Source organism: Saccostrea cucullata, unplaced genomic scaffold (genome assembly GCF_032062105.1).
Source record: "Saccostrea cucullata isolate Sc308-1 unplaced genomic scaffold, CSIRO_AGI_Scuc_v1 ctg902, whole genome shotgun sequence".
Classification (NCBI taxonomy): Eukaryota; Metazoa; Mollusca; class Bivalvia; order Ostreida; family Ostreidae; genus Saccostrea; species Saccostrea cuccullata.
In genome coordinates this window covers 356,852-381,961 of record NW_026931814.1, presented here as the reverse complement: position 1 = coordinate 381,961, position 25,110 = coordinate 356,852, and the positions used below count along the sequence as shown (strand labels likewise).

Genomic DNA, 25,110 nt, shown 5'->3' with positions numbered 1-25,110 from the left:
CGGGATCGGAATAAAAACAAGGATGACTTCCTAAACAGGGAAGTGTGAAAGAAGGAAGCTGAAATGTGTTCAAACTTTGATTTAGTTTTGTATTGTCTTCCAAGTTAGTGTTTATTTGAAGTCACCTACTGTTACGTGCCAAAATGTCGGAGAAAGTTCCTGGACTTAATGTCCGAATATCTTCGAAAAACCAGCTGGATAACATAAAGAAAGTGGCCATCACCAAACCAGGACAGCAGGCTTTGTTCTTAGAACTCGATCAGGTTAATGCGATGCTCAGATATTTGTTAATTTATGACAAATTACTGTAAGAAAATGTTAGAAAGCCTTTGGCTTCAGGAAATTAAATTTACTTGTACAAAACCAAAACCAGTCAAACCAGGACCAGCACAATCTTTTGACTTATGCTATAGAGCTTGAATGAGCTGCTTATGAAGCTTTATTTTGACATTCAATTCAGCTTATTTACATGCAGTTTTTCACCCAAAAATATACATATATATTTATGTGAGAAATAAAAAAAAAATATTGAAAGGTATTTGATTACTCAGTCACACACTGTGACATTATCAAAAAAGAAAAGAAAAGAAAAAGCATCCCAAGGATGGTTTTGACATTGTAGTTTTTTAATATTATTAAGCAAAAAGTGTATTTTTCCCTGTTTGGATAACTGTACACCACTGTATGTGCATTTAGAACTGAGAAGTGTATAACTATGATTACTTCTTATTTCGTCAGATTATTGAAAATAGTTTTTGAGGCAAAACTAAGATTCTTTGGGTGACAGTCAGTTGTTCTTTGGCTGTTGACTTGACCAATTTTGACATTGGTAGACCAATTTTGTGTCTGTCAGCCCAAGAGTTATTTTTTTTCTGTGTCAATGACCAGTTCCTTCAATGGAAGCAGTTGTTACATGTAAAGAGTAAATAATTACACAATCAACCTTCAATCATTGTCAGACTATCACTGGCAGTTTGTTAACTTGGTCCTTAATGAAACATGAAGCCCAAGATTTAAGAAAATTGCATACAAAGTCTCCTAAGGAGAAGAGTGATTTTTGCATGCATATAGGAGGCAGGTATGAGGAAATAGTAAAATGAAGATTGTTTTTCACACATTGGATATTACCCTTTACATCAAAGTTCTAGGGATTTATATGTTTACCAGTGTGTATTTCATTTATTGTATAGTATTATATCATAATTCAATTATCTTTAATTTTCATTTTGAACTACATTATCTCTTAAGTCAATGTTATACTGAATCAAGTATTCAAATATTATGTATGAAATACATGTACCAATGAAATTAATATTAATTAATCTGTACTCTATTCCCGACAGAATCGTCCATTGGCTGGCATCATCCAGGATATTTGTGAAAAGTAAGAACAGTTCTATGTAATATTTATATAAAAAGCTTCATTTTATCATTGTCCATTGTGTAAAAAGTTGCACCTTCTCTAAAAGACTATTGTTTAGAAATTTTGTACTGCTTTTTAAGAAGTCAAAACTTTCATGATTTAATTAACAGGAAATTACAATATTTCATATTTATTTATTAATTTTTTTTTTTTTGGTAGATGGGGAATAACTCAACCAGAAGAATATGCCATACAATTTGACAAGCGTCAGCTAAATATATACATTACAGAAAGGGTGAGAATTGTGTTTTACATCAATGCATGTTTATTTGCAGTTAAGGAACTGTAAATTGAAAAAAAAGGTATTTTACCTGGAAAAAACAAAATTGTTTTATTGATGGATTTTTACATTTGATCTGCTTTTGATTGCAGTACATGTATATAGACTGTGTTTTTTCGTGTGTATGTAAACCTTAAATAATTTTTTAAAGAATGGTTAAAATATGAATGTATTTGATCTTTTACAGAACCGTTTGGATATCAGCAATGGTGATGTATTGGTCTTGACTTCTTCTCCAGTAAGTCTACTAATTAAAATAACATTTTTTAATATACATGCATATATATAAATTAATTTTTAAAATATATTTATTTACTGTCATTTTAAGACTTTGATTTGAGACTTTGATTTGTAAATTCATCAGTTTCTATCACTGGATATTGCTGATAATTAATATTGCACAAAATGTGTATGAAACCTTAATGGCTCTGTGATAAACAGTCTAAAATTGAAGAGGTAACTGTCAAAGCAGAGTCCTGTTCAACAGAGCAAACATTTCACTTGCAAGCACTCGCCAAAATTTCATATACCTCCAACAGAAGTGTTCACAAGCACTAGCTCTGTTGAACAGGCCTCAGTATAACTCTTTGCTAAAGCAAAAAAAAAAATGTAAATAAATTTACTTGGTTCCCTGACTAAGAGATTTTGATCATCAGTTTGCTTATTGGAGCTATTTGATAAGATAGCATTATAGAATCTTTTTATACACAATTAAACTTAAATATCTCAAACACGGATATCTCAAATACCTGTGAAAAGTCAATTGGCAGTCCCAAACGATTTTTCTGTAAGTTTTTTGTTATTTCCTGTTAACTCAAATTGTTGGATATCATGGAGTTTAATTTTGGATCCTTAAAAGTTAGAGATAACAAGATTTGTCTGTATTTAAAACGCCAAAAAAATTAACCATTGACGGAGGTTATGTTTTTAATCATTTTATACATGTGCTACATGTTCTTTTACAGGCTAGAACGGCCAAACAAATCTATGATACCTTGAAAGATGGAAAAAGTGCTGGTGAGGAAAAATTGGCAGCCATGGAAAAGTTGAGCAATCTGGCCTCAGACATAACATTTGCCATGGAGTTCATTACAAACGAAGGACATGAACTGATCAAACAGTTCATACGAGAAGCAAAATAGTAAGCTTTATTCATCCTCCTCCAACTTCTTACCCTAGCCGTAATTGAAAACTATATAGAAATGCTTCTCATGAACCTTGAAAGTTAAAAATATTAAAATAAGTTGTGATTTATTTTCAGCCATGGAGACCCTATGGCCTTGCTGTTGAAGTCATTTGTTTCTCTGATGGAACACAATGTTGTATCATGGGATACTATTGAACCAGAGTTCACAAAGAAGGTAACTATGTTTATAACTTTTATCAAACTGCTCATGATTTATTTTTTTTTATCATTCATGTTCCTGTTCATGTTGAATGCAAAGCGATTTTAACATGTACACTTGTGATGTGCAAACTTGCATGTCTGATGTGCAGTATATTGTACTTAATGTGGCTTTTGAAGATAATCTGTTCTTTGTTTCAGATCACTGATTACATTTCTAGTCCGAAACATGGAATTAAAATAATTCAGCCATCCTTAGAAATTTTAGAATCGGTCATCCTGAACAGGTAAGTGTCTTAACTGATTCACGTTATTATATATTCACTTTGGGAATATTGGTATTTATGGACACAACTTTTTGATATCAAAACCAAATGGAGAATAAATTATGGTACATTGTATTTGATTATTTAGTTGACACATATTAACATTTATTATGTAGTTGCTGGCTATCTTTTTTCAGTACCAATTTACACAAGCACAAAGAAGTGGAGGCACAAGTGACTCCAGAGAGAATAAACCCTCATCTCCAGCAGTAAGTTCAAAACTAGCGCGGGCAAAGAGTTCAGTCTGCTTAGTCAGTTAATTAAGATAGTCACATCTCCAGCAGTAAGTCCAAAACTAGAGCAGGCAAAGACTTCATTTCACTTAGTTAATTATGGTAGACAAAAGTTAAGCATTAGGATTACCACTTAACTTTCAGTAGACATTAAGGCAGATAAACATAACTTGTGATTTATTAGTTTCTACTCTTTTGTGATACTCAAGAAGCTAGAATTAATTTTGGAAAATATATTTCTATTTTCAATTACCGGGGGTAAGTAAGAAAATATTTATCTACTGGGCATAAAGTTAATGTAATCAAAAGTAATTAAGGAAAAAAGAGATTTTTTTCGTTCTATTTTACAAACACAGAAAACATATTGCTGATAACTTATTAGAGGAGGTAAAATGATTTAATCTTACCCAGTATACCTATAATGCAATTACATGAACTATTGCAATGAATTTAATTTTTTTTTTTATTTCTTTTTCTTGTAGACCAGAGTTACAGAAGAATGCTCTAGCCCTTTTAAATGCCTTATTTTTAAAAGCTAATCCAGAAAAGAAAAAGGTATATATATACACTCTGAAACTAATGATTGAAAGAGTTGTTCCCCTTAACACAATCTTCATAAAATAAAGGCTCTGCGCTTGGCTGATTTCATGTATGGAATTTTTTTTAGATAAGTGGACTAGATGATAAAGAGTGTAATCTTACAAGAAATTTTTCTTTATAGAAAATCAATACCAGTGTTCATAACAAGGCATTCAGGAACATCATTGTTACAGTAAGTGTCATACTCAATTTAAAGATATCCATAAACTAGAACTGTGGCAGTCTCTCTCTATGCCTTTTCATATTATGATCTTTTTACAATAACTTATACATGTAATACTGTTGACTTTGTTCATTAACTGTGAAATACTTTTTTCCCATGTTTGAACACATATATAATCTTTCTATTAATGAGCTTATTCAAGTTTCACTTGAAGTTTGGAATGTCATTTCAAATATCAATGCTAATGACCTTGTTCATGGGCTATGAAATTCTTTTCTTCATTTGTATATATTCTCTCTATGAATGATCTTGTTTAGGTTTCTCTTGAAGTGTGGAATAGAGAATGGAATGCTGCAAATAATGCAGAGCAGGCAGGTCTTAGAAACCAAAACAAAAAATCACATCAGAATGTGCCTGTACTCTAACAGTTATACTCATCTACTTACATTTAAATCTATCAAAATTCATGTGATTTTTAAAAAATAAGATTTTTGATTTTGTATTAGTTTTACTTTATATCTCAGTGACAAGAAATTAATACTTCATATTCAAAATTAATAATTTTTTTCTTGAATTTTATTTTTGAATACTGCTAGTAAATTAAATAAAATTAAATTTGAAGAGACCACACATGTTACAACATTCTGATGTGAAGCAATATGTTCTGATGTGCTTTTTGTAGAATTTGGTGTTGTCTGAGTTTGCATGGAGTTGTCCTTTGTCACAGTGTTGTGTTCAGTGTAGTATTTAAATAGTAGCGATGTATTCTTGTGATGATAGTAGATAAATCATAACTGATGGATTCCCAACTTTGTGGAGAAAACTCCAAATGTCAGCCATTCAAATATCAGTATCACCATTTGATTTCTACATTGTGTGCTGTGAATTGTGTGACACTGTTCATTTTAAGTCACAAACTTTTTTTTACAATTACTTAAAAAGACATCAAGTATTCATCTTTCTTAATGGTATACAAAATATCTGTTAGCTACCGGTACATCATTTTGATAGATCTGCATGATTTCAAAATTTACGATGATGAATCAAAAAAATTTATCTGCCCATACAGATGGTCAGTTTAGCCAAAATATTACATATTTTTCCAAAAATTATTATATAGACTTAACATGTACAAGCATTGCATGGAATAAAAAAGAAACTAAATAGAAAAACACTGCAGTTGAAATTGTTTAGCAATAAAAAAGCGTGTTCATTGCTAACAAATTTTTATGATTTTGTATGAAACAGATTTTCTGGACAGGCTTTGAACATGTCTGTCTGTGGAATTTTTTTAAACACATACATATATATTCTGAAATTATGCTAAGTAGATTTAAATTCTATACACATGACATAGTTGAAAAACTAAGTAGAGCTCTGTGTCTGATGTCGGAGAGTCTGCTTTGATGTGTCAAATGTGAGTAAATAACACTTTTGATAAAATATCTAAATTCAAAATCTAAATTCAGCTGCAAATCTGTCAAATGTTCAGTTAATATGAATATGAACTTAAGATATAACATTCTTACCTCCTTTTTCTGGAGAACTTCCTAGGAGAAGCTGAAGACTATATATATAAATTAAGGCATTGTCCTAGAGCTTTTAACAAACTGTACAACTTCAGAGGTACAAAGCCTTGTAATTACTACCATATTGCTGACACTTATGGGTGGGAAACAATATCAAGGTCACATGTCAGAGCAATATCCAATTTTATTATGCATAGTGTTGGATATATATATATTTCAAATAGAAAAAAATTAAATGAAAAAAAAACAAAACAATCTGACACAAAAATGTGAAGATTGGCAAATTTTAAAGTAGAATCTTTGCAGTATGACCCATGAAAATGTTTCTCAATTCTTGAAAGTATAAAGTTTCATAGAAAAAAAACTATCAGTTATTGTCTGGCCTAGCTAAAGCAAAAAAATATTGCAACAATTAATCTACCCTCCTTACATATGCATGTCGATGTCGGAACCCCCAGTTTTCTCTTTGTTACACAGCATTCAACCTGGTTAAATGCAGTGTAACAGAGAGAAAACCAGTAGGTTCCGACAATGATATGCATGTACATAAAAATAAAAAAAAGTTATCATGGTCTTATAAGTCCCAACAAGAGAACTTTGATAGACCAATGATTTTGGGACACAATCTTTAAAGAATAATCAGAATATATATTCCATGTCTTTGCATGCTTCCAATTCAATGTTGTTTTGAGTTTTTTGCTACATGTATGGATAAAAGTGTCATTATACCTTAATATGTCAATTGACATAGAACAGATAACAATGAAGATACAACCTTTGCTTTTACTGTCAATTATATTTTGCACTTTTTGCTTGCTTAACAGTGCAGTCGAGTTTTATATGCCAAAACTTTCTTTTACATTTTAAAGTATTTTGTATTTTGAAACAAACTCCACAAAAGAAACACTTTAAATTTTTCATTCATGTTGCTTGAAGTCAAGTCACTTTTTCAAGCTATATATTTTAAAAGTTTATATGACCCCTGAGACAAAAGGGACTTGACAAAGTCATGTAGCTTTATGTTAAAGTTGGAGTCTCGATTTTATCCAATTTATGTATTACCAACATCTAAAATTCACACATCATTACGGAAAGAATGTTTGTGACATCATAAAAGCATAAAATGTGAGGGGATTATATAGATAGGGCTCATATAGTTCACTGTAGCTTCATTGCATCATCAAGGTTTGGGTTGCTGATGAGATAATGATTTAGTGGTATGATGTGATGTTAATAAAGTGATGGTGTAAAAGGGGATTGACAAATGATGTGATAGCACCATAAAGTTATAGTCTGATCATCAACATACATTATATTTCTTATTACTATCAATCACTAAATTTTCGCAACAATTCTTCACAAGGTTGTCATTGACTCTTTATTAGCGAGACATAATTTTCACAAAAATAAAGTTCTCGTGAAAAAAAAGTGATTTTGGGTACTATAGATTCCTTATTTTTCGCGAGTACTTTTTATCGCGAACCAGGTCTTGAACGTCAAATCGCGAGAATTATAATTCGCGAATGGACGATTGACCAACAGAATTTCCATAGATTTCAGTACCATAAAAATAAAAGCGAGTAGTATTTTTTCGCGAGTGACGCTTTTCGCGAAATTACGCTGAAATTAATTCCTCGCATATAATTAGGAATCTACAGTATTAAAGGTACATGTACTGTATTTTTGACATAAATCGGGAAGGGGGGAGGGGATTGGGCATTTTAATAAAAAGTACTGTAACAAAAAGTCATGCAGTCTTCTTAGCATATATTCATAGATTAATCAATGGTCTATGCCTGTAAAATGATTGTCAATAAAAGACAAAAGAGAGCTAGACTAATTGAAATGGACTGGTGAAATGTACATGCCCAATAAAATGATTTGAATTCATTTATTCTTAATTGAGACGAATTGTAGTTTTTAATTTTGTTTGATCAGAATTTTTTAATTTCTATGTCCAATGATATCAATGTTTTGGTAAAATATGTTGCTGATTGTAAACAAAGTCTTCTGAGACAGTTCATGCCTATGTAAGTTGAGAGTTCATTCTTTTAAACAGCAGTTATTATTTTAAATTCTAAAGTCTTGGAAGGTTCCTCAAACAATGGGTGGATTACAACCAGAAAACTCTATAAATTGGCATGATTGCATTACCGGTAGATTATTGGATAAGGCAAATGTTGGAAAACATTCTTCTTTTCTTTGCTGCAAAAGTACGGAGCAGGTGTCTTTTATTATATGATTACAATTTAATGTCTGTAAAATCTTAAGTGACAACATCTGATGAAGAATAAAGTCAACAGTATTTCAGATTGAATGAGATATTATAATTCCTTGTGCTATTTACATGCATTATTTTTCATAAAGAATTTTTCTTTCCCAAATAGATTTTTCTCACCAAAAGAATTCTACAAACTGTAATGAATAGTTCTCCCCCCCCCCCACCCCCACTTCATACTCCCATGCAATAACTTGCCAGTTTATCTCATTACAATGTTTTACTGTCTGTGTCACAATGGTTAGAAACTTTTTGCGTAATTATACATGTAGCTTTACAATGAAATTTATGTAGTGGGTAAAGTATTTCAAAAGGGTAAAGTATTTCTAAAGCATTTTCTCAAGAACTGCAGAGCCACAGAATTCTAGCATCAAAATGACATTTGTTTGCAAAAGTATTCAATTCTGTACTGGGATGGGGCACAAAGTTGCCAAGAAATGAAGAAAGTATTTAAACCTTTAAAAGTCTTCTATTAGAAAAAAGGCTTATCTATACTTTGTCCGTTTTAATTTGCAGACTACTCCAAATAATTCAGATTTCAAGTTTGAATTATAGCCCTTTGGGCAGAATCTTGTATCCCAAACTTCAATATACATTTACCCTAATTTGAAATTGAAAGTTAATGTACTATCATATACTCATATACTGTGGAATTTTCATTGATTGCTAAAATTTTATGGGTTTGAGGGGATGACATTTCATCTATTCACTAATTAACCTACAAAAGCAGTAAAGAATTTTTATAAAATCCAAATATTAATTCACGGAGAATATATTATTCATGAATGTGGGTTACCTTCTAATTCCACGAAAATTGAGACTCCACGAAATCTAATGATTCCACAGTAGACCCTAGAGCATGTAGAAGTTAACCAATACTAGTTAACAACAAGCTAATTATCATACTAAATGTTTGACTGTTATTTAGACACTGAATTGATGACAGACTTTTCCATTATTTCCCAATCATGACAAAGAGCACACAGTGTGACCAGTCAGCAGGGGATGCTCAGTCCTTCATGGCACCTGATCCTGCACTTCTGATGTTTTGGAAGGCCTTTTTTGCTCTGCTCCTATTTTGTATTGTTTTATGGACTTTTTATCTCAAATACGGTTCAGTATCTCCATATGTTTCATTCAGAGAATCTGTGTCTCCAGCTGAAGGGAAACAAGAAGAGAATGTGCTGACCTTGAAAAGGGGGGGGGGGGTTGAGGGGAATGGGGCAATCTTAGAAGGGTGGGATGGGCATAGGGAATTATGGTTTAAAATTTAATTGAAAAAACTTAACAGCTTCTTGAGATGTTGCCCGGAAATAAAAGCTTTACACACAGAGAGAGAATTAATGAATAAACAACCTTGATCTTTGACCTTTTGACCTAAAGATCAATGTGGGTCTTCCGCAGGCCATAGGGAGTTGTGGTATAAAATATCATTACAAAAGCTCAGATGCTTCTTGAGATATGGGGTGGAAGTGTTAAAACAGACACAGTTTTTGAATTTATGATCTTGACTTTTGACCTGAAAATCAATAGGGGTCGTCCTTAGGCCATAGGGAGTTGTGGTATAAAATGTAATCGCAAAAGCTCAAACGCTAATTCTCAAAAGAGTTAGAAACAGAAATTTTATATTTATGACTTTGACCGTATTTGACCTCAAAATCGATAAGGATCTCACTTAGGCCCTAGAGAGTTATTGTGTAAAATTTCATTGCAGAAGCTCAAGGCTACTTGAGATATCAGGTGGAAACGAAAGTGTTTCAGAAAGTCAGACAAACAAACAGATCGAAATTAATGTCCCCCACTTTCATCAGCTGGGGGACAATAAAAGTCGAAATAAGACATCTTTGATCTCTCGTACATTATAGTAAGTGGATAATATATAAGCAAAAGAATCTTAATTTTTTTATAGACAGCACAGTAGTTTACTCTTACATATAACATACATGTATATATGTGAAAGAAGAGGTTGGAAGGATGGTCAAATGTATTTTTATGAATGATCAAACTCTATGTCTAAAAATTAAAGGACGTTACAATATACATTGCACATGTACTTCTTTTCAGCTTTTAATAAGTTTTCAATATTGTAATGATCTAAAATACACCACCTCGATCCTTGCACAAAAAAGTCCAGTTGTACTACAGTGTAAGATTGCATTAAGTTAATTTCATTTGTCCTGTATTGCCTAAGCTAGATTGTCTTTCAGTCTGTTTAGAAATACAACATTCTTTGCCTCTCTGTTTAGAGTATTAACTAAAGGTAAAGGTGATTTGAGTGTTGAACTATAAGGAAGATATTTGTTTACACTTCCTCGAGGGCTCAAGGCATCTGAAGATTTTTAAATGATCTACAGAAAAAAAGTTTTTATTGAGATTATTTCCTTATCTAACAAAAAGTCACTTAGTGTTCCTAATAAGAGTTTGTGTCTTGTGAGATTAAATAAAAGAAAAAACTTGAATATTTAAAAAAAAATGAGAAATGGGGGAAAAAATGGCTTGATTTACATCTTTCAAGTTTTACATGCAAATTCAAAGTTTATAGATTTATTGTGTTCCTGCATAAACTAAAGATGAGTGTGTAATTGTGAAGTAACATGACCACTTTACTTTCACTTACCATGTCAAAGATGTGGCCTGGCCAACAAAATAAGAAAATAATATCTATGATACAGTTAAATTGTAAGAGTCTGCATGTCATTTGTGAAGTGTTTTTGCTTAACACTAGAGATCTTTATGATTTATGTAGATCATAATTTTTCAATTTTTTTGGAGATTATGTAATTTTTTCTATTAAATACAGATTTCCCACATTAGAGATGAAAGCATTAATAGTTTTGATTTGGGAACTTATTTTACACACGTAATTTTATAGTTGTGCTAACTGCTTGATTCACATATTTTGCTGATTGTCTGTGAAAAAAATCTGATAATAGAATGATAAAAGTCTGAGGTGCTGAGGATCAAAGAAGGGCGAAACATCACATTATATATGAAGGCATAAAATGAGTCTCATTCAACAAAATCTACAGGAAAGCAAAGTCATGTGACAAGGGAAGAATAAGTTCTATATCTTATAGGATTAAAAAACGACAATTCCTTGAAAAAGCTTATAGTTTTTTTTACAACGTTTAGATCAGTTTTTACAATGTTTAGATCAGTTGTTCATACAGGAAGTGTTTTAACATAAAATATAAACACCCTGCTAGCTAAATGACTGGGGAACTGTAGGGATAGACCACCATTTGTCTTAAATTGTTTACATACAAGTCCACCAGGAAGAAATAACTGCAGCAGCTAGAAAATAGCCAATAAGATCTACAGAGCTCTGTCCAGTGTGATGTCTGTCAGAGGGTTATAGGCAGGAATAGGTTGTCCACTCCACGCTTAGTGTGAAGAATAAAAATCACCCATTGTCTGTCTCTCATTTGCAGACATTTACCTAGAGGAAATGTCAATTGCCTGGTGGGAATTTTAATAGTGTTGCTAGTGATGCGATAATTGACTTCAAATGTCACTTTACGTGTAACCATTGTAAATAACATGTAATTGTGTAGTGATTGTGGGGCTGCAAGATTCAGACTTTTCATTTTAATCATGGATTCATTACGATTTGACCGCCTGCAATTATGGGTATAATTCACCTTTTTTTATCATTTGTTACTAGTAATTAGCATGTATTTCATGTCTTAGAGTAAAATTGTGTTTTGTGAAATAGAATAGAACAATTAGGTTTGATGCCATATTGTAAATGAACTGAAGACTATTTGATAAACATACATAGATTTCTGAAAAATATACCTTAAAGTTAATAAGTTGATTCATATTAATAAGAATTTTTTTTTACTTATAGCTTAGATATTTTGGGAAAAAGTATATAATTGCCAAAAATGAATTTCCTTAATGTAGTTAGTTCACCTGAGTTGCATTGCTTGCACACTGTGATTGTGTAACACTTTTTCAGATATGTTCTTGATCATTTTCTCTTTTCAATCTGTCCTGAATCGTACTTATTGAGGATCATATCTTTTTTTCAGTCTGTCCTGAATGGGTCCCGCAGTATTGGGTCTGAGATGGGTCACCAGTTGTACTGTCTACAGACCTTGATGCTGAACATGCACGAGGCCAGAATGAACACCCCAGCTGACCCTGATGACCCGGTTAGTATTTATAAAGCATAGTAAGGTCCTCCTGTGTTAACTGTCCATAACTACTTATGGGCTTGATCAAAGAATGGAGAAACCACATACACCTATTTCATAAATGTTTACTGTGAGACTTGTCAGCATACAGTTCATAGATGAGATGAATTTACTTCATGGAGAAACCATCTTTAAGTTTATTCAATATTCCACTTGATTATTCAGTCATAATTTTGAGGTCCTTTATCATCTTTTGGAAGTAAAGTAAGAGATTAGGGGTTGGGGTGGGAACGGAGGACAGGGTAAATGGGGGTACCTGATATTATCAACTTAATTAGTATATGTGCAATTAAATCAGAAAAATGTAACATATTGTTTAGTTCTACACTGTGTTTTACGTATGTATAGACATGCATACCACAATGTATAAGCATATTCACACACTGCAATATTTTAACTTTGTCATTTATCTTAATTTCCCTGTCCATTTATGGGGAGTCTACTAACTTATCTGATGTCTTGTAAATGGCAGTCATGTTTCCTCTGTGTTGTATATCAATCAAAATATGAAAAAAAATATATTTTAAAATGCAATGAAAGTATTCCAGCATTAGAAGAATTAATAGGGCTTTCCTTGGTATATAATGTAACTTTCCTTCCTCATAAGATTTCTTAATTATGTTTTTGTGATGTCTTCTTTTTTTCCCCTTATAGAATGTTCAGAAACAGATTGACTCACTGACCAAGATTTGTTTTGATGTGGACAGTGAGACAAACCAAGCAGGAAATCGTAGATCCACACTGTACAGAAAACTCGGCTTCCAGGTAGTATAAAGCAAAGGGCACCTGTTATAAAGCAAGGGGGCACCTGTTATAAAGCAAGGGGGCACCTGTTATAAAGCAAGGGGGCACCTGTTATAAAGCAAGGGGGCACCTGTTATAAAGCAAGGGGGCACCTGTTATAAAGCAAGGGGGCACCTGTTATAAAGCAAGGAGGCACCTGTTATAAAGCAAAGGGCACCTGTTATAAAGCAAGGAGGCACCTGTTATAAAGCAAGGAGGCACCTGTTATAAAGCAAAGGGCACCTGTTATAAAGCAAAGGGCACCTGTTATAAAGCAAAGGGCACCTGTTATAAAGCAAGGGGGCACCTGTTATAAAGCAAGGAGGCACCTGTTATAAAGCAAAGGGCACCTGTTATAAAGCAAGGAGGCACCTGTTATAAAGCAAGGAGGCACCTGTTATAAAGCAAGGGGGCACCTGTTATAAAGCAAGGGGGCACCTGTTATAAAGCAAGGGGGCACCTATTATAAAGCAATGGGGCACCTGTTATAAAGGAAGAGGGGACCTGTTATAAAGGAAGGGGGCACCTGTTATAAAGGAAGAGGGGACCTGTTATAAAGGAAGGGGGCACCTGTTATAAAGCAAGGGGGCACATCTGTTATAAAGCAAGGGGGCACCTGATATAAAGCAAGGGGGCACCTGTTATAAAGCAAGGGCATATTTATTATAAGGCAATGGGGCATCTGTTATAAACAGTGTTTAGTGAAGATTATTTAATAAAGACTGCTCTGGATTGTCATGAAATGATTGACTTATGGAAGTTATAGAGTTTTAACTAGACTCTTTTTCATTCAGCATTACCTAAGAAAAATAGACTCACAGTGGCAAATGTTGTGATATCATGTTAACACTGCTGTCATTTTATTGCAGGATCAGACAAACCCTGCCACTGATTTTGCACTGAACACACCTCCGGGTATTCTAGCGCTGGACAACATTTGCTATTTCTCCAACAAATACCAGGAAAACTGTGTCAAGGTAATTCTAAATCAGTGGAGACAGTCCCACCCTCTGATATTTTTTTGACATGCACATTTCTTGTTTTAAAGTTATTTTTTGTAGTATAATGATATTTTAGATAATATGCTATTTTTCGTTTGAAGGTTGTGCTAGAAAACTGTACCAGGGCAGATGAACATGACTGCCCTTTCATAAAGGCAAGCATCATGTTGACCAAGACCCTCTGTGAAATTCTCAGAATAGGAGAACCTCGTAAGTACAGTTGGTTACTAAAGTTAATGACGTAATTCTAACTTTTCAAGTAGTCAATTAATTTATATCAATTTAGGTCCCTTTATGTATGGTAATTATACAAGAGTATTAATAAATCAGAAAAAGCATTTTCTAGAGACAATCTTTGTGGTAAAAAAGATCAAAGTAATTGAGATCCTAGTACCCGTGTGTCATATACACGTATAGCAGTGTGGGTAATTTACACCGTGTGTTTTGATTGTAGCCCAGGATGAGGAGTCTACTTACTACCCAATGTTCTTCAGCCATGACAAGCCGTTTGAGGAGTTTTTCTGTATTTGTATCCAGTTACTCAATAAAACCTGGAGAGAGATGAGGGCTTCCACTGAAGATTTCCCTAAGGTCTGGTCTACCCTGATCAAATAATCAGATGTCACAGTGTCAAAATAGGTTTTAAACAAGGAATTAATGAATTAATTGCCACATGCTATTAATTTAAATTGAAGATGAGCAGTTAAAAAATTTTGGAAAAAGGGAAGCGAAAAACAAAAAAATGGAACTGTAACTACGTGTATTAGTTTTACGTGATGAAAACTATTGCAGTGTATTTATTTTCCTATTTCTGCTCTGCTATTGTAACAGGTGTTAGGTGTTGCAAGAGAACAAATCACCAGGGCTCTCCAGATTCAGCCGCCCACCTTTGATGCCTTCAGAGTGAGGCTGAATCAGCTGACCTATGCAGAAATAATCCGACTGTGGGAACGTGACAGGAAGAGCAAGGAAGAGGATCAGGCACAGGCTGCTCCTATTGTGTAAGTGGGATTTCTTATCTTGATCAGGCACAGGCTGTTCCTATTGTGTGAGTGGGATTTATCGTGATATCAGGCACAGGCTGTGTTGTGTGAGTGGGATTTCATATCTTGATCTGGCACAGGCTGCTCCTATTGTATAAGTGGGATTTTGTATCTTGATCTGGCACAGGCTGCTCAGATATTGTGTGAGTGGGATTTCTCATTTAACTTCTACTAGATACCTGGTAAAGGTTGTGTAGAGTGTATTTATTGATTGTTGAAGTTCAGCTGTGTAGAAGAAAGATGGAAACATGAACATCTTTTGGTAAATATATCATAAATTGTACCTTGCATTGTATCATGTCCTTTAGTCCTTGTTGAAGATCATGTAAGTTCAAGGTCATTGGCAAGAAAATTTTCAAATTTGTCTTTGTGTTGGAAAAGTATTGGACATTCGTACTAAGAATAAAATGATGCTTACAAAGATTGCTTTTGATCTGAAGAATTCTTTCATCTACCCAAGGTTATTGGGCATATCAAACACAAATTTATATATAGAAGAACTTTAAAGTTAAAGATTTCAATAGTTGTGTCAAGCAATGTCATTCAAATTCTTTTGAAATCCTTTCTTTATATAGAGAGCTGAGGAAAATGATCACACCTGAAATGAAAGAACTGATTCGCCAGCAGAGGCTGAACTACCTGATAGAGGGAACCAAATTCTCGAAATACACCACAAAAGGACGGGCAAGGGGTAATCAGAGTTTAATATCAAAATCAGAGTTTTCTCTCAAAAAATTGTTTTGAATATTGTCTCTGAGATTAAGTTTTCTTATTTGAAATACTGTTTTATAATAGATAAGTATTGGCAGTGGAAACTCTCCCCGAATTTGAAAGCCTTTTGTTATGGAGATTGTGCTGAGAATGATAACCTAGCTTTAGAACAACTAAGCAACAAATGTGAGTACATTTATTGTAAAGATCACAGTATAGTTTTCCATCTCTGATCATGCTGATAAGAAATGATTATCAAATGAACTCCCAAGATACCACTGACATTTAACAATCACAACTCAAATTTGTATATAATTTGAACATGAATGAATACATATTTCTGAAGTTTCTTTGTTTTGAGTTTTTCTTCTCTAGATCTGTTTTACAGATCATAAACATGCAATTAATTTTTTTTTTTTGAACCCAGGATATCTTTACCTCTAAAATCTTCTTAGAACATATTTATATCTTCTTCATCAGTCAGTAGTTGACACTATTGGACTTGCAGAGACCAAATCTCATCAGTTCAAAAACAAAAAATAATAATTAGATGAAAAAAATTATTTATTGTCTGATCATTCTGAGCTATTGACTGATCAGGCATAGAATAACTGCATAATAATAAATCTTTTCAGCATCTTTTAGGGTGTATATGTATATTTTTCAGTGCCTGTGAGTGACATTAAATCCTTTGTAACAGGAAGAGAATGCCCTCACATCAAAGATAAAAAAGATAAAGCTAAAACTGTAAGTATACATAGGGACGAGTAGTTCATACTGAGCATGAGGGATCTAGAATATATCCTTCTTGTCTTTAAACACATGTCATACACATTTTCCTTTTAATTTCAGTTTTTGTTACATTGTTGTTGTTTTTTTTGTTTTTTTTAATACATATAGCCTCAAATGGGGATCTTATTTCAGCTCCTAGATATATTGTCTTAGATAATATTGAAACCAATCTCAATGATTTAAATAAAATTATCAAGAGCAGATAATTCGATCAGCATGTTCATAAACAAGATCTTGAGTTCTGTTCAGTGTCAAAGGACACCATCTATACACTAAGATAAACTTGTCTAGACATATTTAGATCATCTAACAAGTTTTTCAAGATTTCTGAGTAACAGTTATAAAGTCACAATTAATGTTTTATTGATAAAAATATTTAAAAATATACTTTATTGTACCAGGATAATATCACTTTGTTCTAAGTAAATTTCATTTTCTAGCTTTTGTAAGCTTATTTGCTGAAAACACATGTAACATAGATTCTTAGAAAGCTCTGATGGTCACCTTTTCTGATCTGCTTACAAAGGGTAGCTGTTTAGCTTGCATGAAGAAAAAAATGTATATACTCAGATAACATTAGCCTGTGGAATGAACTGTATTCCAAAAAAAAAAATTATATGCACATAACTTAGCTTATGACAGCAAGTCTGAATAGGTATTAAATTATCTTTTAAAAATAATCAATTAATTTTTAAACAATATCTATATATTTTGACCTTGTTATGGTGTCCCAATAAGGCATTTTCATTAGAGCAACAGCACTTGATGAATGCCCCAGCACAATATTAATATCGCCCTCCACATTGTTACACTTTTTAAGTAATAACATGCTAGCTTGAAGTGACAAAGCACTGTTACTTAGCACTAGCCTGTTTTTCATTACTTGCTGTTATACTTTTGCAAATGGCCCTATCGGGACACAATAGTAGAACTTTATTGTATAACAGACTGAAACAAAACCTTTCAAATCTATTTCTCTATGTTATCTTATAAGCATTTTGATCAAATTTTGTATCCTTTCTGTCTAAATCTTTGACAACAATTAATTTTTTTGGAATCATAGCCAAAGAACTAGATTTGATTGAACATTCTTCAGAACAGCCATGGGAAGAATGCTCAAAGATACGACTATTCCTTTCTCCAAGTTGACAGAATGAAGAAATACAAAAAAAATACAAGTGAAGCTAGAAATCTAAATCTAAAGTGTTTGTAATAAATATAATTATTATTTGTGAAGTAATATCCAATAAGCCCCGGGATTGATATTGTATTGGGGGGGGGGGGGTGTCCTGTCCACAAGCACATGTTCCTGTGGCATACTATGCTGGTAAAAGTCTGTGAAATTGATAGGATATACCTAGATTGAGGAGGCAGAAATATAGGGCTCAAAAGCAGGCAAATTATGGACCAAGAGTATTTTGTTATAAAACTTATATATATTTAATAGGCAGAAAAAAATCAGTAAGAGCAAAAATACTAATTTAATGTTTCTGGCTCTTTATGTATTCTTTAGATTATAATAATTCTTTAAAATGTGACACCTAATTTTTTTTCATAATTAAATTTGAAATATATCAAAGCAATATTGCTCATGTATCTCTTAAGTAATTACTGATCTCCTAAACATGCATCATGATGCGTGTATACAATTATAAAGTATTTCCTTTTTATTTTCTCATTTTATACTAATCCTCTTTATTTTTAAATTTTTCTGTGGTTAGCAAAGATAACTAAATTCTAACAACTGTAACAGTTTGGACATTTTCTAATTTATGATGTATATGATTAAAATTGTACAATCAATTATCATTGTATACACATGCAGTGTACATTTTTGGTATTATTTTCTTATGATAAATTCCTGACATCAAAATTGGATTCTTCATCATCACAGATATTAACCAAAACAACAGGACTACATTGTTAAGTTCTCTCATTTTTGCTTTCACCATTCCACAGATTCACTAAATTATGAAATTGATATCTCTTGCTAGATTATATTAAAATATAGATATTTGTTCATACGTGTAGACTGGTTTATGAGAACACTTGTCATCCCTATAAGATATATTCCAATTACATTTTATCGATGCCACCTGAAATTTTGCTAGTAGGACAACCAAGAATATGTACAGGTAGGTTCAATTAACTATTGACATGAAATATTAAAACAGTCGTGATTAATTATAAGGCAGCAACAGGGACTTTACCAAAGAATAAGTTTAAGGTAAATAAAGTTTAATCTTCATCTTTAACTTTAATTTGTGCTACATTGAGTTTGACTGAATGAAGTTTGTCTTTAAAAGTACTTTGGAATGTACTGGGGAATTGTACAGCTAAGTCAGATTGGATTGAAAGTTCGTTTTGAAATGCAATGGGAAATGATTTTACATTTCAGCTTATTGCTTAGCTTCAGTGTGATTGTGCATTTTGATTTTCTTGACAAAACTAAAAAACTTCCTAAATTCTGTTATGTTTGGAATACTTTTTAATTTTTTTTTTTACAATATTGATAGTCTTTAGAGGTGAGAATTAGACTGATTTCGAGATTTTCTGAGCTTGATTTTCCTTTGATTTCTTTGTATGTAGACAGAACATCACCCTCATTTGTTTTCGGGTTGGAAAACAACTGACCATGCCTCGGTAACCTTAACAGGGAATATCTTACTGACCACTAAAGCTAGTCTGACATACACTAGTAATATAAATCTTGCTTGCTTCCAGTAATGGCCATTTTATAGATAACAACTCATTCATGCCAATGTTATTTTCTAAACTTTAGCTTACATCTAGGCTGTTTTAGAGATAATGAATTGGCTTGCATCATCAACGTAACAGATTGTCATAAAATTTGGCCATTTTTTTTCAAATGGACAGCAATTATTTGATAAATATTGTATCAGATTTATTGGTATCAGATTACCATTGTGATGATTTAAAAATATATTTTTTTATGATATGCAAAGTAAAACCGAATTTGTCAAGTAAAACACAGTATAATATTCATACTTTAAATACGAATTAACTTGGCAAACAAGAGATACTTCTAAAGGAACCCCTCTAATCATGTACATGTAGTAATGAATTATAGATAGATGTACATGGCATGGGTGGTTGATTTCATAAAGACTTGTTGGAATTCACTAATTAGGTGTTATGTTCATTGCAGGATTATACCAGCAAACACATGTACTCCAAATCTTACAAAATTTAAAACATTAAAAATTTCGAAAATGTTTTACATATTAATATAATGGTCAGAAATCTGTGACATCTGCATTATATGTATACACTGTTCTGAGTGCATCAAGTATACAAATGTACAGATATTACATGGAATAAGAAATTCATTGACAGTGGGTATATACAAATATTAACAGTGGGTATATACAAATATTACATACCGGGTAGAATAACATTCATTAACAAAGTTATAACAAAAGTTTTTACAGTACATCAAAATGGAATTTTTTGATATATTCCTCAGCAATATCATACATATATATTTTTTTTAATTTTAAGAGAAATGTTGAATATTTCCTGGTACACTATGTATTTCATGTGCAAAGAAATGACGAAACTTTGACAAAATAAAAATACACATTTTCTGCATTTGCTCCATTGCTTAAAATAAGTATATTTTATTTTTATTTTTTATTTATTTTTTTTTTTTTTTTTTTGCATTAAGAATATTTGTGCATTTAACAATAATTTACATTGTTTGACATTTCCTGAAATGTTTTTTACCAAGATGAATCACTGTATGACCACATCAAGCATGCACTGTACAATAGCAGGGCTGCAGATCGAATGCAAGGCCTCAATGCTTTTTTTTTTTTAAATAAAGCTGAAAAAAAGTGAATCTGTATCAGTGATAGAAAAAGAATTTTTAATAAGAATTTTAATCTTCCTTAAAATAATCATACAATGCTAACTGTACATTTATGTGATTGCCATAAATTACTATATATTTAGCACCAATTTCAACAGAAATTTTTGAAGCTACATGTATTAGTGAATTTCTATATGTCTTCCTTTGCAGCATTTGACACACAATTTAATCACAGATAAAGTAGGCAATCAGAGTTCTTAGACTGAACAGAATGATTTACATCATTCTCATTTAGAATTTTATGCATGATTCTTTTTCTAAATCCATCATATTATGTTCCCTACTTTTAATTTTAGCATTATGTAGGGACGTCACAATTTTCAGTCGATCATTGGTTGAAGCCAACTTGAAGGCCCGAGTGTTGTTTTTTTTAAGTACTAGAAATTACAATTATTAGCTCAACTGAGCTGAAAGCTCAAGTGAGCTTTTCTGATCACCAGTTGTCCGTCGCCAGTCTGAATAGCAGTCTAGCTGTCCGTCTGTCTGTAAACTTTTCAAATTTTCAACTTCACCTCAAGGAGCTGTCCATCTGTCTGTAAACTTTTCAAATTTTCAACTTCACCTCAAGAACCACTGGGCCAATTTTAACCAAATGTGGTACAAAGCATCCTTGGATGAAGGGGATTTAAATTGTAAAAATAAAGGGCCAAGTCCCATGGGGATATAATCAAGAAAAGCTAAAAGTAGGGTGGAGTCATTAAAAAAATCTTCCTAAGAACTATTTAGCCAGAAAAGCTGAAACTCATTTGGAAGCATTCTGGAGTAGTGTAGATTCTAAATTATAAAAATTATGACCCTCAGGTGTAGGGCGGGACCACAATAGGTAATCCAAGTTTTACATTGAAATGTATAGGAAAATCTTTAAAAATCTTCTTCTGAAGAACCATTGGGCCAGAAAAGCTGAAATTTTTATGGAAGCATCCTGGGGTAATGTAGATTTTAAACTGTCAAAATCATGACTGGGGTATGGCATGCATATGGCCACAATAGAGAATTCATGTTTTTCATTGAAATATATTGGAAAAATCTTGAAAAATCTACCACTGGGCCAGAAAAGCTGAAATTTGTGTGGAAGCATCCTGGTGTAATGTAGATTCTAAATTGTCCAAATCATGGCCCTTGGGGGTAGGGTAGGGTCACAATTCCGTATTAAAAGAGGGGATCTGTTAAGAACAGCATGGCCAAAGTTACTCAGGTGAGCCATGTGGCTCACGGGCCTCTTGTTATTATTAAAATTTACTTTTCAATATTGTTATTTTTTTATTTAATCAATTTGGATGATATATACCCTTTTACTCTCCTATTTGTTTGTTTATTTGTTTTTGTTTGTTTGTTTGTTGTTGTTTTTTTTTTTGGTCATCTTTATAACACTTTGTCTAATAAATCTTTTTACTTATTAACCCTTATACTTTTTACTTTTAATATACTTAACACTGACAGACTTTTTCTATGAAGTCATTATTAATGACTTAATCATGTAAGTGGTGCATTAATTCAATATGATACACTAATGATTTACTTCTTAATAATTAAAGTTAATTGACACATAAAAAATCTTGAACAAAAATTAGGGGAGGTCACTCCCATTACGTGTCATTCTAATTTTATCTTGAAAAATCATTTTCCAGACATACCTGAACTATATAGTTTATTTTCAGAAATATTTCTCAATTAGTGTATGTTATTCAATAGATTAAAATATATATACATGTATATATAACTAATTGATTGAACTTTGTAACACTATAGACAAATTTATATATTGATCAATTGATAACTTAAACTTTAAGTTAAGTTATCACTAAGGTGAGCATTGTGGCCCAAGAGCCTTGTATGGTTTAATTTCAGAACTAGATACATGTATGTATAGTATTAGCATGATTCTTAAAATGTATAATAAATTAAATTAAGTTGAAAGTGTATGCAAGTTTGGTGCAACTTTTGCCTTCCACTATCATGATAAGAATAAGTCTATAGAACTCCAGTCTCATCAGAGACTTTTGATTTCTATCAAATTAAAATTGTTAGGTGTTTGGATACTTTTTATGGATTAAAGTTATCATACAAAGGATCAGATTTACATTTTCATCAGAGGTGTTGGTAAACTAAAATAAGAAGTTTTGTAGAGTTCTTTAATTAGAGGATTTACATTTCAATGATTTTGATGTTCAGGCAAACACAGATGTAACTGCTAATACTAGTGTGAAATTTAGTTGAAAAAAATGAATTGTTAATCTGTCTAAATTTACTGATAGTGTTGAGTTTGTGTTCTTCCTTCCCTTTCTTTTTTGTTTGTGTTATTTTTTTCTTTTGCATGTGGACAGTTATTTTCTTTTCAGCAAAAATTAAATCAGCCATCATTTTATTTTTCCATTCTTGTGTCTGACCATTGATCTGCTTTCTTGACAGATGACCACCACAAGTTTCGCTATCCAGACGGTCAATTCGGAGACCACTGACATGATCTGCTTTGTGGCCAAAGACGAGGTCGAATTTGACATGTGGACTGATGGACTCAATGTCTTACTAGGACATGAGGTAAACAACACAGTCTAAAATAAATACCTTGGTATCAGTTATATTCCTGTTTAAATTATGCTATAAGATGAGATGTACTCATTCTCATGTGCACCCATACAGTGAGTGTGGGTGTGAGAGAGGGGGGAAGGGGATGAAAAAAGGAACAAGGTTTATGATAATATCAAGATTCCTGTAATATATATTTATCTATGTATTTCATATCTATAAATATCTTTTTTAGAGTTAACTTTGAAAATGGTAGACCTATTTGGAATTAGTTGTCAGACTTTTATTTTATGAAGAATATTTTCATTTATCTGCTGAGAAAGTAAATGTAAAAGGTAAAGATATCAAACAGTGATCAATTTCAAAAAATCTATAAACAATACAAATAAATGTAAATATATATGTGAAGAGGGCATAAAACACAGACCACGGGAAATTCCGTAGGTGGGATCAGGGGCCTTCTTTAATAAGTCATGAAAATCATTTAATTGAAATTTATCTACTGATAGATTAATATAGGTTCACTGGGCAGGTTGCCATTGATTCTTTTAATACTGTAATATGTTTCTGAGTTAATGATAATGCCTAATACCCTGACAATTGTAAACAGGTAACAGCTTTCTTTTCAATGTTTGACAGATGACTAGTCCTCAGATGAAGAAGGACCTGAGCATGTTGTTAGACATGGAGATACGTATTAGACTGCTGGATGCTGAGGGGATAGCCATTCCAAACGAACCTCCCCCCATACCCCCAGAGCCCGATAATTACAATTTCGCCTTTCCAGAGTTATAGGCACCAAGACTGTGTTCAGTTCATCACCATGGTTATCATGCCCTCTCATTCTCAAAAGATGATATATGATCTGATTTGTACATGCTTGTGCTCATGTTTTATTTTTCAAGAATTCATTTTTAGACAACTTGATTGTTAATTAATATTTTGTACTTGTTGACTAAAATGCTTGTTAAAAATCATAAACAGGATATGCAATATTATGTATGTTACCTAGTAAACTATATGTGCTGTTAAATGTGTCTTATTTTGAATTACATGATTATGTTACTAATATGATTACTTCATGTAATTTAGCTCAAAATCACTGGTCATGTGACAGAAAGATAAACTTTTTTTATAAACATGGACCAGATATGTAGATCTATTGGTTTTTTAGGTACTTGTATTATAAATCATGCAGAATCTTCTATAATTTGCAGCATTATTGTTTTTTTTTTATTATTATTATTTAGCTGATGCTTCTGATGGTGTTGCAAGTCTAACGGTACCATGTGTGGTTAAATAAATGAAACTTTCTAGTGTAGATATGAGAACTCTTTTTGTTCTATTGATGAATCATGTGGATACCTGAAATGCTGGTTGCAGATTTCTGCAATTTCTACTTGCTTAACTTAAGCATAAAATCATTAGTTCTGTTCTTGTGGGTACCCTTACCAACAAATTTTCAACCTTCAATAAATAATAAAATGTATAATAATAATGCTTTCATGAGAAGACATTCCAAAAGAATAATAATTCCAGTGAATATTAATATTACAAGCTAGTACTTTGGAAACTTCTTGCACAATTTTAACATCAGTAAACCCTATACATACATCACTAGATTTGAAAATTCTTAAATTACATCATTCAGAAATATTTTTGTGAGGCTAGTCGGGTGTAAGGAAGAACTTTAGATGTTTGTAGTAATGTAAAAATTTTGAATTTATAAAGGAAATAAACTTAGATTGTAAACCATTTACTCAGTCATTGGTTAGACTCATCCAACTGCCTGTAATGTATACAATGTACTTATAACAATTTGTATAATAAATATGATGAAGTATTGATCTATAGATCTTGTTAAATACATGTATTGTAAATGATTTTTCTAGAGATCCTACCTATCATGTCAGTTCAATCTTTTGGTTATACATTAAAAACAAAGTGACAGCAGATCAGTTAATATAAGGAGTATTTATACCTATT

The 25,110-nt window shown here is 32.2% G+C and overlaps 1 protein-coding gene across 5 annotated transcripts; it reads left to right on the top strand.

The window, feature by feature from the left end:
- The first annotated feature begins 1 nt into the window (after position 1).
- Positions 2-23,981, top strand: LOC134233580 (engulfment and cell motility protein 1-like). Of its 5 annotated transcripts, XM_062715556.1 has the most exons (24): positions 2-263; positions 1,344-1,384; positions 1,583-1,658; positions 1,891-1,941; positions 2,669-2,844; positions 2,965-3,064; positions 3,250-3,335; positions 3,512-3,583; positions 4,090-4,162; positions 4,329-4,379; positions 4,688-4,741; positions 12,212-12,334; positions 13,031-13,141; positions 14,029-14,136; positions 14,262-14,370; positions 14,615-14,751; positions 14,992-15,161; positions 15,779-15,894; positions 15,999-16,100; positions 16,582-16,661; positions 18,898-18,933; positions 20,749-20,778; positions 23,008-23,136; positions 23,764-23,981. In XM_062715556.1, exons 1-24 carry the CDS (start codon positions 144-146, stop codon positions 23,917-23,919), a joined length of 2,307 nt encoding a protein of 768 aa, XP_062571540.1. In that variant the 5' UTR covers positions 2-143; the 3' UTR covers positions 23,920-23,981. The 5 variants fall into 5 exon arrangements, with proteins under 5 accessions (XP_062571540.1, XP_062571543.1, XP_062571541.1 ...); XM_062715559.1 differs by lacking the exon at positions 4,688-4,741; XM_062715557.1 differs by lacking the exons at positions 18,898-18,933; positions 20,749-20,778 and adding an exon at positions 19,296-19,349.
- Positions 23,982-25,110: the final 1,129 nt, after the last annotated feature.